The following is a 14,268-nucleotide window of genomic DNA, read 5'->3' as shown; positions in this document are numbered from 1 at the left end:
GACAGAAGCATGGACTCCCAGAGCATTAAGGCGTTCGTTCTAAGAGAGCTTACAAAAGAGCAGCTGCAGAGCATTTTCCAGGAACTCAGTGAGTCCAAGGACCCAGAGCTAAAGATAGATAGAGATATGAACCCACGGGACGTAGAAAAGCGTCTCTTAGTATACCTGGAAAAGTCCAACTTAGTACACTCACTGGCAGAAAGATACTTTGACCAGGCCTTTGATAAGCAAACAGTGAAGGAGGCATATGCTATTCACAGGTCGAAGTGCTCTGGGGCCACTGCAGAGCCAACAGATTGCATATCAATGTCTGCAGAGGAACGTATGGAAAGAAGAGAGCAAGCTCGCCGCCATTTGGAGTCTGTCCAGGGGGGCACACAGCCTAATGTATTGTCTATGAATACACACGATGATTTAAATAGTACAGAGCGTCAGGCAACACGTGCTATGAGTGAAGTGGTTAGAGATTCCGTCTCAATGCTTACAGCGCTTCACGCTGCTAGAGAGTCTAGAACTCTTGTAGAACAACATCTAGAGGTTCAGATCACCTCGGGTGAGCTTGCTCCTCCGTGTAGTAACAATCTTGGTGGGCAATCTGGCGTCAGTGAGGAAGGCGTGATTACCCTCACAATAGCTCTTGGAAATTTGCGGCATGTCTGTCCGCCAATCAAGTGTGAAAGAAGTGATGCTACTATAGGGCTTGCACCGTTAGCGTTTTCAAAGATTCGATTCTGTATATCCTCCACTCCGCTGACTTCTTTCAGAGCAATTTCAGATCTCAAAGTAACTGACCTTACCTTTCTTGCGGTGTTCCACAGCTATTCAGGAATGCAGTATCTTCATGCACATGGACGAGTTGGCTTTGTGGAGTTCTTCACTGAGCTGACCAAGGCCAATTCTCTGCTGGCTGGGGCAGTTAGTGTTCCCATGTACCCTTATTCTCAAGCACCAGGACCCAACACTCCAACCGAAAAAATACGGCTAGGTACTCTTAACGTTTCAATCACTTTCACGCCCCTTCTGACCAGTGCAGATGTCTCTGAAGAAGCCTCCTTCCGCTCCCTTAGAGACATATTAACAACCTCAAAAAGATCAGTCTCCAGAGCACTTGCAGAATATGATAGGACCGCAAGCGTATTTATGAGAGACTATCTTGGCTCGCAGCCCAGTTCGGTTGGACTAGACAAGCGTTTTGTTCAGCTCCATGCTCTTCGGGATGATGGAATGGTGGTCCCTATTTCCACTCTTATCACTCCCTTTACAAGCTCGTACCTTCCAACGGCTAGCTATTGCATGCGCTTTATCCAACTTATGCCAGCACCTGGACGCCAATCAACTCCAGCCACCGCTGGACTATCAGGAAACAACGAGCTAGTCTGGTCTCGAGTTATCACCACGCTATCTGTCGGTGCTGGTACACCGTTTGACAAGGCAGTTCTCTTGTGCTCGATGCTGAGAGGATATCAGATACCGGCATTCGTTGCTCTGGGCACATGCGCTCTTCCAGGGCTAAAATCGGATGTGTCTGGAAATAGGAGTGTCCGCTCTGCGTTCGTTATCACACTCTGTGCACAGGTGATTCAATTCTGGGACTGCTTGTTATCGGATCATGGAGGTATGATAGAGCTGCACTCGTTGCCAACAGAAGGTCAATACAAGATAGATAAACACTCTGATTCTGCTGGAACTGTTATTCATTTTCCGTATGAGACAATAGACTGCATTTTCAATGAAACCATGCTTTTTGTTAATATTCAAAGTACAAATAGACTACAATACATACCTGAAAAACAACTTATACATGGCATATCTCTAGATATATCCAGGCCCTTATTTTGGAAAGCTTTCAATCAGTCCATGATAGAACGCGTCTATAATAGCTATGTCTATCACTATAACATGGATGACGATGATTATCTAGTGACTTCTACCCGTCTTCCACGTTTGCTTCAAAACCAGAATATACTAAAACCGTTTGGCCCCTCCTTGGCCGCTACACTGTCCAGTTATTTAACAGCAGATATATGGAGGCTTATTGAAGCACGGAGGCAAACACTTGGACTGACAACACCCAGATCTGAACAGCTTTCTATGATATTGGCGCCCACAGTAGCATCCTGGGAACAGACACGCCTCATGGGTGGAACTATCGGCCAGTTAGGCAATGAGACTTTGAAGGTAGCGCTCAAAAATTATGTTTCTTCTCGTGAAACACTGATAGTTTATCCGTTGCAGGTCATGGGGAGCCTAAGATTCTATGCTCCACCTATTGTAGAGACGCTTCTTTCAAACGATAAAAGTCGTAGTATAGTTGAGGCACATGGGGATAAACTGCGTATAGGACTGCACGTTTCTGTCTTTGGATATGCAGAAACCATTGCGGCTGTCTGGGTTATTATTGGATGCTGTTATATCCCAGTTATATGACTTATTCAGTTAACATGCATAAGAAGAGGCTACTTATCAGACTATTCGGCTAGTTGCCTTCTAGTAAATAGATGAAATGAACCATCATCTGTGCTTTGGGCCCGGGCGGGCACGCTCTGGCCTGCAGCGCCGCGACCTTCCAGGGCGTCTCCGGGGCCCGGCGAGGCACACCCGCCGCCGCGGGCTGTGCCGGCCGGCCACAGGCGGCTGCTGTTCGCTTCCTCGCGACCGCTTGCCACCCAGGGTCCTGCCTGTCGCTGAGGGTCCTCGGATCAGGCCCTGTCTCCGGCCAGCCGATCGAGCCGCTACCGGATCACCAGGAAGAGCAGACCCACCCATTCTGCGGCCGACACACTACCACTCTCGGAAGCGCTACGCACATAGAGAGTCTACAGCGCACTCAGCCTGACAGCTGTGATGAGCCAATACTCGACAACGCAGCATAGACAAGGGCACCGTCACGCATAGACGCCTCCACATAGTTTGCTTTGGTTCATTACGGCAAGCTTGCCAGCTGCTGTCCGACTAAATTACTCAAAGAGAACGGCTGCGGTGGACAACATTCTTGCTCATTGAATTTGAGATCCGATGATTCGGATGCCATCTAGTTCTGGTGGAGAAAGAGATCTCCATGAGTCCCTGCTGCAGGAATCACCAGTTCAGCTCTTGCACTACTGTTTCAGGGACACTCCGTCCCCTTTGCTTACTCCCCTTGGGCGCTAGAACTTGGGCACTGCCTATGTCTTGTTACATGGGTCGATGGCGCCCCCAACTTCCGTCGCAATGTCTCGTAGGGACCACCGACGTTAGTAGAGGCGTAGCTCAGATGGCGAGAGGCTGGGGCCTAACGATTAACATTGCTAAGCGTAAGAGCATCCAGAAGGTATGAAAAGTTTTCTTCCTGGGAACCCAGTCTCGAAAGAGCGGCTATCTGCAGCCCTCAGGGCGATCGCGAGTACATCAAAGCATCTGAAGCTGGTAATTGATACGCCATATGACTTCTACGAATCCTTCAACGGACTGGTCAGGGTCTCTAGCTGAGATACTTGTTTCGGACCTGAAGAAGCCCATTGCGTTTTTGGCTATACAGGACAGCGGCAGCCTGGGGGTCCACCTACTGGGCGTCTACTACAGCAGCTGGCGGTGCCTGACATCATCGAGTAGATGGGTGCCGGTTGTAGAGAGAGACGGCCTAACGACGAACCGGTCCTGATCGCTTCTGATGCTTTGGATGACGCCTCGACAGACCGAATCATTCCCCCAAGCGTGCTTTGCGGTGCAGATGGACCAGCCCACACGTCACTGAGCCAGACGCACTGCACAGGATGGGCGCCGATGCGGTCTCGTGCTGGGTGACGGACCGCCTGCAAGAGCGCCCTTCGATCCATGAATAGGAGGGCCATACTTCTCCCCCGACACCACCGCATGGGAGTGCTCCGCTGGCATCCACGAATGCGTACTATGACTCCAAGACAGAGGCGCACGGGGAGCGCATCCTTGATAATGGAACAGATGGTGCCCTCCACGAGAAGATGAAGAGGCACCCCGAGGAACGGGAGTCGACACCCGGGGTCGTGGGGCGCGATCTTCGTCATGGAGCATCAGCACCACAAAGCTACTCCAGAGTACATGGCCAGAGTCAATTGCTCTTGAGACAGGATCGCCGTGACCGACGCAAGGCCCGGGACAACGGGTGCTCACTAGATATCAGGCGATGGCTGACCCCGACGGGCCAGAGAGAAGGGACGCCCCGAAGCATATAGTGGAGCACCCAATGGCTCCTAGGCGGGATGCACAAGGCTCTTCTCCAGAGTGGGCGGCATCCGGACTCCGGATCCTGGACGGATTTACTCGGACAGGAGCTGGCAAGCCGACCTTGATGAAGCAGAGTAGATCTCGTTTGGGAGGATGTCTACTATCTCTTTGCGATCCTTCTTCTTAGCGATATTGAGGGCAGTGGTACCGGGCGAGTGACCATGGCAGCTAGAAATTGTCTTCAGCTCCTTCTCGTTTTCTTTAGGAAGTCTTGCACATTCCACGGTGTTGCTATATGCTGCGTTCATAAGGGCGGTCCCCCCTTGGTCGTTTGCATGCAGCCTTCGTCCTTCAGCAGGGGCCTGACACACTCTGGGTGATCATTGCACACCGTCCACGTGAGGACAGTCTGATGATCGTTATTCTGTATCCCAGTCTCCTGCTTGAGCAGCTCTACACTCCCTTCTGCCCTCGTGCTACTGCATACATGAGCTCCGTCCACCCTGAGATATTGCTCTCATACTCCATCAAAAGCTCAACGCGCCCAATATAGTCCACCAGGGGGTCATTGGAACGGTCGCACCGTGCCGCGAATATGAGAGCGGCCCAACCGCCTACTTTCTCCCCTTTTCGTGTTCCACTAGCAGTTCTACTATTTCTGCGTATCCATGTGCCGCAGCCATCATCAGAGCTGTTCCTGTGCGCATGTACCATCCGCTTGCTATGACCTCTTTGTATGTTTTCCTCCTTCTCTGGCTAAGTATGACTGCCTTCACAGGCCCCACGTAGTTTCTATTAACAGCTCGCATGAGCGCCGTGACGCCATTCTCATCGGTTGGGTCGATGGCCTCCACCACAGTTCCATGTCCTGCCTCTGCCGCAATCACCAAGGCCGTCTTGCCTTCGCTGCCGATCCGGTCCTTCTCATATGGGACCAGAAGGGAGGCAGCTCTTGCATAGCCCTCCTCTGTGGTGATCATCAGGGGGTCCAGCCGTTCCTGTCCTGGAGGCCCCTCTCCTCCCCAACAAGCAACTCGACGGGACTGACGTGCCCCTGCTCGTCACGCTAGCCAACGCCGAGTCCTTCTTCAAGCAGCATCCAGACGGTTTCCATGCTATTCGTATGCGCGGCACGCATCAGCCTGGGCAGCAAAAGGAGGCTGGACTGAGGGTCAGTCGTGTTCATCCTGTCACCGAACTGTGCAAGCCTACTCTCCAGTGCCTTAATCATGGCTAGGTGCTCCTTACCTTGCTCTTCGAGTGCGTCAATCTTAGTAGACTTAGTCTTAACCTCCTCTTCCAGCAGCGCGATCCTGGCGTTAGCGCCATTCAGCGCAGCCTCCAAGGATCCGCACTTGTACCTCAGCATCACGCACTGCCCCTCAGCTCACTAACTGGGATGTCAGCCGCAGTGAGCGTCTCGTGCAGCTCCCTGGCCGTCAGTCTTTCCTCTGGTTCCAGCACGAATATCCTCTCCAGAACACTCTTTATGAAGCCATCAGTGACACCGCTCAGGTCCGGCCTCCACCCGTCGACGAAGACCTCTGCTGGCTCCTTGCCCCCCAAGAAGTCCGGTCTCCTCAGAGTTACTAATTCATAAATGATGACCCCGAGGCTCCACACGTCGGAAGCATGGCTGGTCTCATTACGGAGGAGAATCTCGGGGGCCATGTATACTGCCGTGCCTGCAATGGTGCTCCCGCATCTCAGGGCGTCCTTACAGAGGCCGAAGTCGGCGATGATGAAGTGTTCACCATCTGCGCTGACGAGGACGTTCGCAAGCTTGAGGTCGCGGTGGACGAGGCCCTTGTAGGGGCGACCGTCGGCACCCACTCCGCTGAGGCCGTGGAGGTAGGCGAGGGCGGCAGCGACCTGCTTCATGACAGAGAGGATCACAGCGATAGGGACGGGGATCTTCCTTCGTTTGTGCTCGGTGAGGAGGCGCTCAAGGGTCTTGTCGTGCCGGTCCGTGACGACGTAGATGAGGCCCTCGTCTTCAATCACTTGATAGTGCTTGAGGACTCCCAGGTGAAAGATGTTAAGAAGGGCGACCAGCCCACGCTTTAGCATCCACACCGTGCTGATCCAGACCGTCGAGCCGGATCTCTCTCACGGCGAGGTAGGGGCATCCCTTGGGAGAGTAGATAACACTGAAGGCCCCCGCTGAGCACGGGGATGCCACCAGCGCCCATCGGCTCTGCAAAGCCGCTAACTGCACTGTTACTAGCATCTCCCAGGGCGCCCTCCGCGGCAGTTGGAACGGGGAGTGGAGCCAACAGCCATCGCTAATCTTAACTGCAATCCGGAGCCACCCTTTGGAGTGACCTTGGCTACTACCCGAGCAGGGCGGCCAGTGCGAGCTGTCGATGGCAGGCCAAGGAGAGGCATACTAACGGCTTGTATGGCCCTGAGCAGGCCGGATCCTGGAGGCCGACATGGAGCACCCTCGACAGGGCACGCCGACTGGGACCACACTGAGCTCTGGATGCATCGATGGAGAGGAGCTCTTAGTATGTTATCCACAACTAGCCATCGTCTCCGGACGGTCGAGAAGTGGGCGCAGCTTACCCGTGGGATCTCTGAGCGCACTTGCAGGCGGGCCCAGTGATACAGTGACAGCAATGTACAGGAGTGCGCCCCGAACAATCATTCCACAAGAGAGGTGCGGTCTGAGTCTAGTCATCACTGGTCCTGTTCCTATCGAAGTCAGGGGGAACTGCACTATCAGCCGGCCTCCGGTGGGCGTGCTCCTATCTTATCCTTCTTCAGTCCAACTGATCGAGAGAGCAAGAGCGGCTGTCTCTCACTGCTCGCGGCCAATACACCGGCCTGACAGAAGAGCAGTGGCATACTAACCCGGCTAATGTTGGTAGGATTTCTCCTAGTTTTTACAGTGACACAGGCTCACCGTACATCAGTATCGACCGACTGCCCGATCGAGAACTGCCAGACGTGCTCCTCGGACAAGGCGACGTGCGAGGCGTGCAAGCCGGGATTCGTGGCCAGCGGGGATAACAGGGCGTGCAACCCAGCGCCGGCCGACTGCCCGATCGAGAACTGCCAGACGTGCTCCTCGGACAAGGCGACGTGCGAGGCGTGCAAGCCGGGATTCGTGGCCAGCGGGGATAACAGGGCGTGCAACCCAGCGCCGGCCGACTGCCCGATCGAGAACTGCCAGACGTGCTCCTCGGACAAGGCGACGTGCGAGGCGTGCAAGCCGGGATTCGTGGCCAGCGGGGATAACAGGGCGTGCAACCCAGCGCCGGCCGACTGCCCGATCGAGAACTGCCAGACGTGCTCCTCGGACAAGGCGACGTGCGAGGCGTGCAAGCCGGGATTCGTGGCCAGCGGGGATAACAGGGCGTGCAACCCAGCGCCGGCCGACTGCCCGATCGAGAACTGCCAGACGTGCTCCTCGGACAAGGCGACGTGCGAGGCGTGCAAGCCGGGATTCGTGGCCAGCGGGGATAACAGGGCGTGCAACCCAGCGCCGGCCGACTGCCCGATCGAGAACTGCCAGACGTGCTCCTCGGACAAGGCGACGTGCGAGGCGTGCAAGCCGGGATTCGTGGCCAGCGGGGATAACAGGGCGTGCAACCCAGCGCCGGCCGACTGCCCGATCGAGAACTGCCAGACGTGCTCCTCGGACAAGGCGACGTGCGAGGCGTGCAAGCCGGGATTCGTGGCCAGCGGGGATAACAGGGCGTGCAACCCAGCGCCGGCCGACTGCCCGATCGAGAACTGCCAGACGTGCTCCTCGGACAAGGCGACGTGCGAGGCGTGCAAGCCGGGATTCGTGGCCAGCGGGGATAACAGGGCGTGCAACCCAGCGCCGGCCGACTGCCCGATCGAGAACTGCCAGACGTGCTCCTCGGACAAGGCGACGTGCGAGGCGTGCAAGCCGGGATTCGTGGCCAGCGGGGATAACAGGGCGTGCAACCCAGCGCCGGCCGACTGCCCGATCGAGAACTGCCAGACGTGCTCCTCGGACAAGGCGACGTGCGAGGCGTGCAAGCCGGGATTCGTGGCCAGCGGGGATAACAGGGCGTGCAACCCAGCGCCGGCCGACTGCCCGATCGAGAACTGCCAGACGTGCTCCTCGGACAAGGCGACGTGCGAGGCGTGCAAGCCGGGATTCGTGGCCAGCGGGGATAACAGGGCGTGCAACCCAGCGCCGGCCGACTGCCCGATCGAGAACTGCCAGACGTGCTCCTCGGACAAGGCGACGTGCGAGGCGTGCAAGCCGGGATTCGTGGCCAGCGGGGATAACAGGGCGTGCAACCCAGCGCCGGCCGACTGCCCGATCGAGAACTGCCAGACGTGCTCCTCGGACAAGGCGACGTGCGAGGCGTGCAAGCCGGGATTCGTGGCCAGCGGGGATAACAGGGCGTGCAACCCAGCGCCGGCCGACTGCCCGATCGAGAACTGCCAGACGTGCTCCTCGGACAAGGCGACGTGCGAGGCGTGCAAGCCGGGATTCGTGGCCAGCGGGGATAACAGGGCGTGCAACCCAGCGCCGGCCGACTGCCCGATCGAGAACTGCCAGACGTGCTCCTCGGACAAGGCGACGTGCGAGGCGTGCAAGCCGGGATTCGTGGCCAGCGGGGATAACAGGGCGTGCAACCCAGCGCCGGCCGACTGCCCGATCGAGAACTGCCAGACGTGCTCCTCGGACAAGCAGACTTGCGAGGCGTGTGAACCAGGCAAGCATCTGACCCCGACGAAGAAGGCATGCTTAGATGCCTGCCCTGTCGGAACGTATCTATCCGGACAAACGTGCGCGCCCTGCGACCCCTCCTGTGCGGAGTGCAGCGGGGCCGGCGCTTCCAAGTGCACGGCCTGTCCCGCCGGGAAGATGCTGAGGTACGCCGACGAAAGCAAGCTTAATGAGGGCGGCACGTGCGTGGAGCAATGCGTGGAAGGCCCGGAGTGCGAGACGTGCGGCCTAACAATTGGAGGTACCAAGTACTGCTCGAAGTGCAAGGGGAGCAACGTGCCGCTCAATGGCGTCTGCACGAGCAATGCGGCCAGGACTCTGTTCTGCACCACTGCCGCTAACGGTGCTTGCACGGTCTGCGCCGCCGGATACTTCATCCAGGAGGGCGGATGCTACAAGACTGACAGGCTCCCCGGGAAGAGCATCTGCACAACGCCCACTGGGGATGGAAAATGCCAAACATGTGCGAATGGCTTGACAGCTGTCTCGAACATGTGTCCATTATGCGATTCCACTTGTGCCACATGCACCGTGGCCAATCAACCCGATAAGTGCAGCGCCTGTCCACCTGGCCGTTACTTGGACGCCAGTAAAGCATGCAAGCTGTGTACAGAGACAAGCGGTAGCATCCAGGGTGTCGCTAACTGCGCAAGCTGCGATCCTCCAACTGGTAATAGTGGTTCTGTCATCTGCTACGTCAAGACGGATGGCACTGACAACGGCGGAAGCGTCAACAAGAGCGGGCTCAGCACTGGCGCGATCGCGGGCATCTCTGTTGCTGTGATCGTTGTTGTAGGTGGTCTTGTGGGCTTCTTGTGTTGGTGGTTCCTCTGCCGCGGGAAGGCGTAGATGTACTTAGGTAGTAAACGCATTGTTGTATGTAGCTTATTACACTATGCTGCTGGGGCTATCTGAGGATTGTCCAGAGATCTTGCGTGTGATCCTCGCTCAAGCTCTGACCAGTTCAGAGACGACTGTTGGTCATTGATAACATAACAAGAGGGTCCTCTCCAGTGATACATCCAGGGCCCGGTACATTTCTCTACCGTTTCATGGGTGCATGCTCAGACCGAATGCGTACATCGGTCCTTTCGGGGTTCAGGCCTTCTCGCAGACTCTCTGCTCTACCCATGGCGCTTCTCCTTGGTCTTGTTTCACGATGGGTGAAGCTCGGGTCACCGTTTCTTTTTCAATAAGGTCCCCTAATTTACTCTCATTTGCTATCTGAGTGGTCTCTCATGCGAGCCACCACCACTCTAGGCAAGTCTCTCACTCATACATTAGCTGAGATCAGAAATCCGAGAGTCGGGTGTTCTCGAATCCCGGCGGAAGAACTCCTATGCCCCGTCTCTTTTAAGAGTCCCTGCTGTTTCTTGCGGTGCCTCTAGGATTCCTCCCTTCTCTCTGGCCCGTCGGGGTCAATTCTCGTCTGATGTCTAGTGAGCATCCGTTGTCTCGGGTCTGCATCATCCACGGCGATCTGGCCTCAGAGCAGTTGACTCTGGCCATGTACTTCAAGGTCTTGGTGCTCTACGACAAAGATCGCACGCCACGACCCCGGTGTCTACCCCGTTCCTCGGGTGCCTCTTCGTCTCCCCATGAAGCGATCATCGGTTCCGAGTATGACCGGGAGGGCGCGCTCCCCATGCGCCTCTATCTTGAGGTTGTGGTACGCATTCGTGGATGTCGATGGAGTACTCCCATGCGCTGGTATCAGGGGAGAGGTCCAGTCCTCGGTTCATGGGTCGCAGAGGTGCTCCGTCACCCAGCACGAGACCGCATCGGCGCCCATCCTGTGCAGTGTGTCTGGCTCAGTGACGTGTGGGCTGGTCCATCTGCACAGCACACTTGGGGTGATGCTTCGGTCTGTCGAGGCGTCATCCAAAGCATCAGAAGCGATCAGGACCGGTTCGTCGTTAGGCCGTCTCTCTCTACAACCGGCACCCATCTACTCGATGATGTCAGGCACCGCCAGCTGCTGTAGTAGACGCCCAGTAGGTGGACCCCCAGGCTGCCGCTGTCCTGTATAGCCAAAAACGCAATGGGCTTCTTCAGGTCCGAAACAAGTATCTCAGCTAGAGACCCTGACCAGTCCGTTGAAGGATTCGTAGAAGTCATATGGCGTATCAATTACCAGCTTCAGATGCTTTGATGTACTCGCGATCGCCCTGAGGGCTGCAGATAGCCGCTCTTTCGAGACTGGGTTCCCAGGAAGAAAACTTTTCATACCTTCTGGATGCTCTTACGCTTAGCAATGTTAATCGTTAGGCCCCAGCCTCTCGCCATCTGAGCTACGCCTCTACTAACGTCGGTGGTCCCTACGAGACATTGCGACGGAAGTTGGGGGCGCCATCGACCCATGTAACAAGACATAGGCAGTGCCCAAGTTCTAGCGCCCAAGGGGAGTAAGCAAAGGGGACGGAGTGTCCCTGAAACAGTAGTGCAAGAGCTGAACTGGTGATTCCTGCAGCAGGGACTCATGGAGATCTCTTTCTCCACCAGAACTAGATGGCATCCGAATCATCGGATCTCAAATTCAATGAGCAAGAATGTTGTCCACCGCAGCCGTTCTCTTTGAGTAATTTAGTCGGACAGCAGCTGGCAAGCTTGCCGTAATGAACCAAAGCAAACTATGTGGAGGCGTCTATGCGTGACGGTGCCCTTGTCTATGCTGCGTTGTCGAGTATTGGCTCATCACAGCTGTCAGGCTGAGTGCGCTGTAGACTCTCTATGTGCGTAGCGCTTCCGAGAGTGGTAGTGTGTCGGCCGCAGAATGGGTGGGTCTGCTCTTCCTGGTGATCCGGTAGCGGCTCGATCGGCTGGCCGGAGACAGGGCCTGATCCGAGGACCCTCAGCGACAGGCAGGACCCTGGGTGGCAAGCGGTCGCGAGGAAGCGAACAGCAGCCGCCTGTGGCCGGCCGGCACAGCCCGCGGCGGCGGGTGTGCCTCGCCGGGCCCCGGAGACGCCCTGGAAGGTCGCGGCGCTGCAGGCCAGAGCGTGCCCGCCCGGGCCCAAAGCGCGGGAAGGGCTGGTCCGCTGCACGGGTGGAACTTAGCTCGAAATTAACCAGTGAATGAGAAATAAAAGCTAGATGATCTCTAATACAGATCAAGGCTTAGATGTGGCTTTGCAAACACGAGCAGCCATCTCAGACCTATATGTACATCACATAATCTCAGCTGGTCAAAGACTTCGCATTACAACCCCCTTTAAGGCTCCCAATCCACGACCAGTGATTTTGGTTCTTGGCGAGGACTACAGCGGAAAATCGTCGCTTATAAGTCACATCACCGGATCAAGGCTTCGCTCAGAGGGAATGTGCATCAATATATACGTGCCTTGCGTCAACGATGTTGCCTATTTTACAGACAGTCTTGCAGACACACTGCCATCCATCCATGCTTGCTTTCGTGAAAACGGATTCCCAGGCTCGCATATTCGTTGCAGCGCTTTTAATTCATATAGTAAGCAGACTCCTGGATCGGTGCTTTCAACAGACCAGAGCCAATTACAAAGTGGGTTTCACAACGCGAACCTCTCCCCCACCGGGAAATCCATGTACTACTCTACTAAGTCGACTGCTGAGGGCACTAAGCAGCTGCCAAGGGGACGTGATTCTTCATCTACTTCGGCTTCTAGATATAAAGATGTCTCGTCTAATTCTGCTACCCTCTATAATTCGATAGATAAGTTAGAAAAGTCTGTCTCACATTTACCACAGAGTAACAACATACTTCATGGAGCATCTGACCAGTTAATGGGGCCTACGTGTCCCTTTATTTTCATCGAAGTACCATTTTTCTACCGCTACGTGATAGAGTCGTCGACTTCAAAAGGAATTCTCAGCTCTCTGAGCAACCTGTCCAAGCGAGGCAAACAAGCCAAGCCGAGCTCGCTTTTTTCTAAGGCAGAAACTCGAGTGTTTGAAAACACAATCAAGGCGCTCTTTCATCAAGTTGATAAGATCCTTTTTACAACAAGCTGTGGTATAGATACAAAAACCGAAGGCTTTTCTGTGGAAAATGGAAGGCTACTACACTACATCAGTTCATCAAATGAGCTTTTTGGAAAAACAACTATTCTAATTACTAAGTGTGATCGTCTTACAGATAAACAATCGTGTATTGACGCCATTCAGGAGTACGCCTCGTCACTCATATTGCTCTCCCCATACAGACGTTTCAAAATGAATCTAGTCTGTATCCCCCATTATGGCAATGCAAAAATGGCAAACCAGCAGGCTAAAACGACGAGGCTAAAACAAGATATATGCGATACTATAAGATGTCTTAATGAGCAAACAAGAGCGCTTGTCGACACGTCAAACATAGTTCTTGAAGTCACTAAATTGAGTGCTACTCTAAGCAACAGACCGCAACAGTATGGAGCTAGCGAAGTAGAAACAGGTGCACTGCCACAGCTCTCGCAGGAGCCAACACATTTGGGCATCTCTACTTTGACCTTATCTGCAGACAAGCAGGATAAGTTCCTTTCTTCGTCAGTGGCACCCTCTCAGCAGCAGAACTATACACTAGCTGATTCGCTGCAGCAGTCAAATGTAGTTAAGACCCTTGCTGCTTCACAAGCAATCGTTAACGCAATGGCCGGAAAGCTCATTAGCCAATGCGGCACCATGCTCCGGGTCGTAAACCCAAATACTTATGATGCTCACTCTATCATTTCTCAGGGCCCAGCAAGCTCAGAGGTTGGTCTTGGAAACGGCTTACACCAAAGTTGTGCCTCTACCAGCCGAATCGGTGAGCTCTTAGCATCTACCGATGAGCTCTGTTGGTCCCTTGAGCAATCCATTTTTGTTGACAACGAACGTATTCTCAGGGATTGCCACGCAGTGATCGTTAGCATTCTAAGGCGGCTGGAATATAATATCCGGGCAGTGCGGCGGATTAAGCGCAAAAACGCGTTTCTTACTCTTCTTCGCATTCTTATGATCACGCTGGCCATTCTGCTCTGCTTTATGATGGCCTCTGCCGCACAGCTCTTTGGTGCCGATTTTCTGTATGCACGCTGTCACGTACACCATCTAGAACGGCACAGGATCTTTGAGGGTGGACGGTTTGATGGCAGCGCTTTGGAGATGGCAATCTGTGTCCTTTTATATGAGATAGGAGTGCTGGGCTTGCAGCGGCTAGCAACTAACACTCTAACCATGGTGTGTATCTGGGCGCTTGTGCCTCTTTTGGTTTTGATGGCTGTCTTTCTAGATGCACTGTACTCAGCCAAGCCTCTTCAGAATAATGAGCTAGCGTCTCTAAAGAAAGAGTCTGAGTACGTGTTCAAACCTATGCTCATTCTACTTGATGGATTTCTTGAGCAGAAGGAACATGATGTAACGTAAACACTTTCTGG

General features: G+C 54.7%; 3 protein-coding genes and 1 pseudogene across 3 annotated transcripts; 3 read left to right on the top strand and 1 right to left on the bottom strand.

Annotated features, from left to right (window-relative positions):
• Nucleotides 1-9: 9 nt before the first annotated feature.
• Nucleotides 10-2,427, top strand: GL50803_005672 (Centrosomal protein; the record flags this gene model as incomplete). The annotated part of the gene is made up of 1 exon (XM_001706106.1): nucleotides 10-2,427. One exon carries the CDS (start codon nucleotides 10-12, stop codon nucleotides 2,425-2,427), a length of 2,418 nt encoding a protein of 805 aa, XP_001706158.1.
• A 1,850-nt stretch (nucleotides 2,428-4,277) lies between these two features.
• Nucleotides 4,278-6,252, bottom strand: GL50803_0061370 (Kinase, NEK; annotated as a pseudogene; the record flags this gene model as incomplete).
• Nucleotides 6,253-7,045: 793 nt separating this feature from the next.
• On the top strand, nucleotides 7,046-9,748 carry GL50803_0033279 (VSP; the record flags this gene model as incomplete). The annotated part of the gene is made up of 1 exon (XM_001706111.2): nucleotides 7,046-9,748. One exon carries the CDS (start codon nucleotides 7,046-7,048, stop codon nucleotides 9,746-9,748), a length of 2,703 nt encoding a protein of 900 aa, XP_001706163.2.
• Nucleotides 9,749-11,992: 2,244 nt separating this feature from the next.
• GL50803_0017385 (uncharacterized protein) lies at nucleotides 11,993-14,257 on the top strand (the record flags this gene model as incomplete). The annotated part of the gene is made up of 1 exon (XM_001706114.1): nucleotides 11,993-14,257. The coding sequence occupies one exon, from the start codon at nucleotides 11,993-11,995 to the stop codon at nucleotides 14,255-14,257; it is 2,265 nt and encodes a 754-aa protein (XP_001706166.1).
• Nucleotides 14,258-14,268: the final 11 nt, after the last annotated feature.

The sequence above is a fragment of the Giardia intestinalis genome, chromosome 2, assembly GCF_000002435.2.
Source record: "Giardia intestinalis strain WB C6 chromosome 2, whole genome shotgun sequence".
NCBI lineage: Eukaryota > Fornicata > Diplomonadida > Hexamitidae > Giardia > Giardia duodenalis.
Note: the sequence above shows the minus strand (reverse complement) of the source record. Positions and strands in the feature narration are given on the sequence as shown.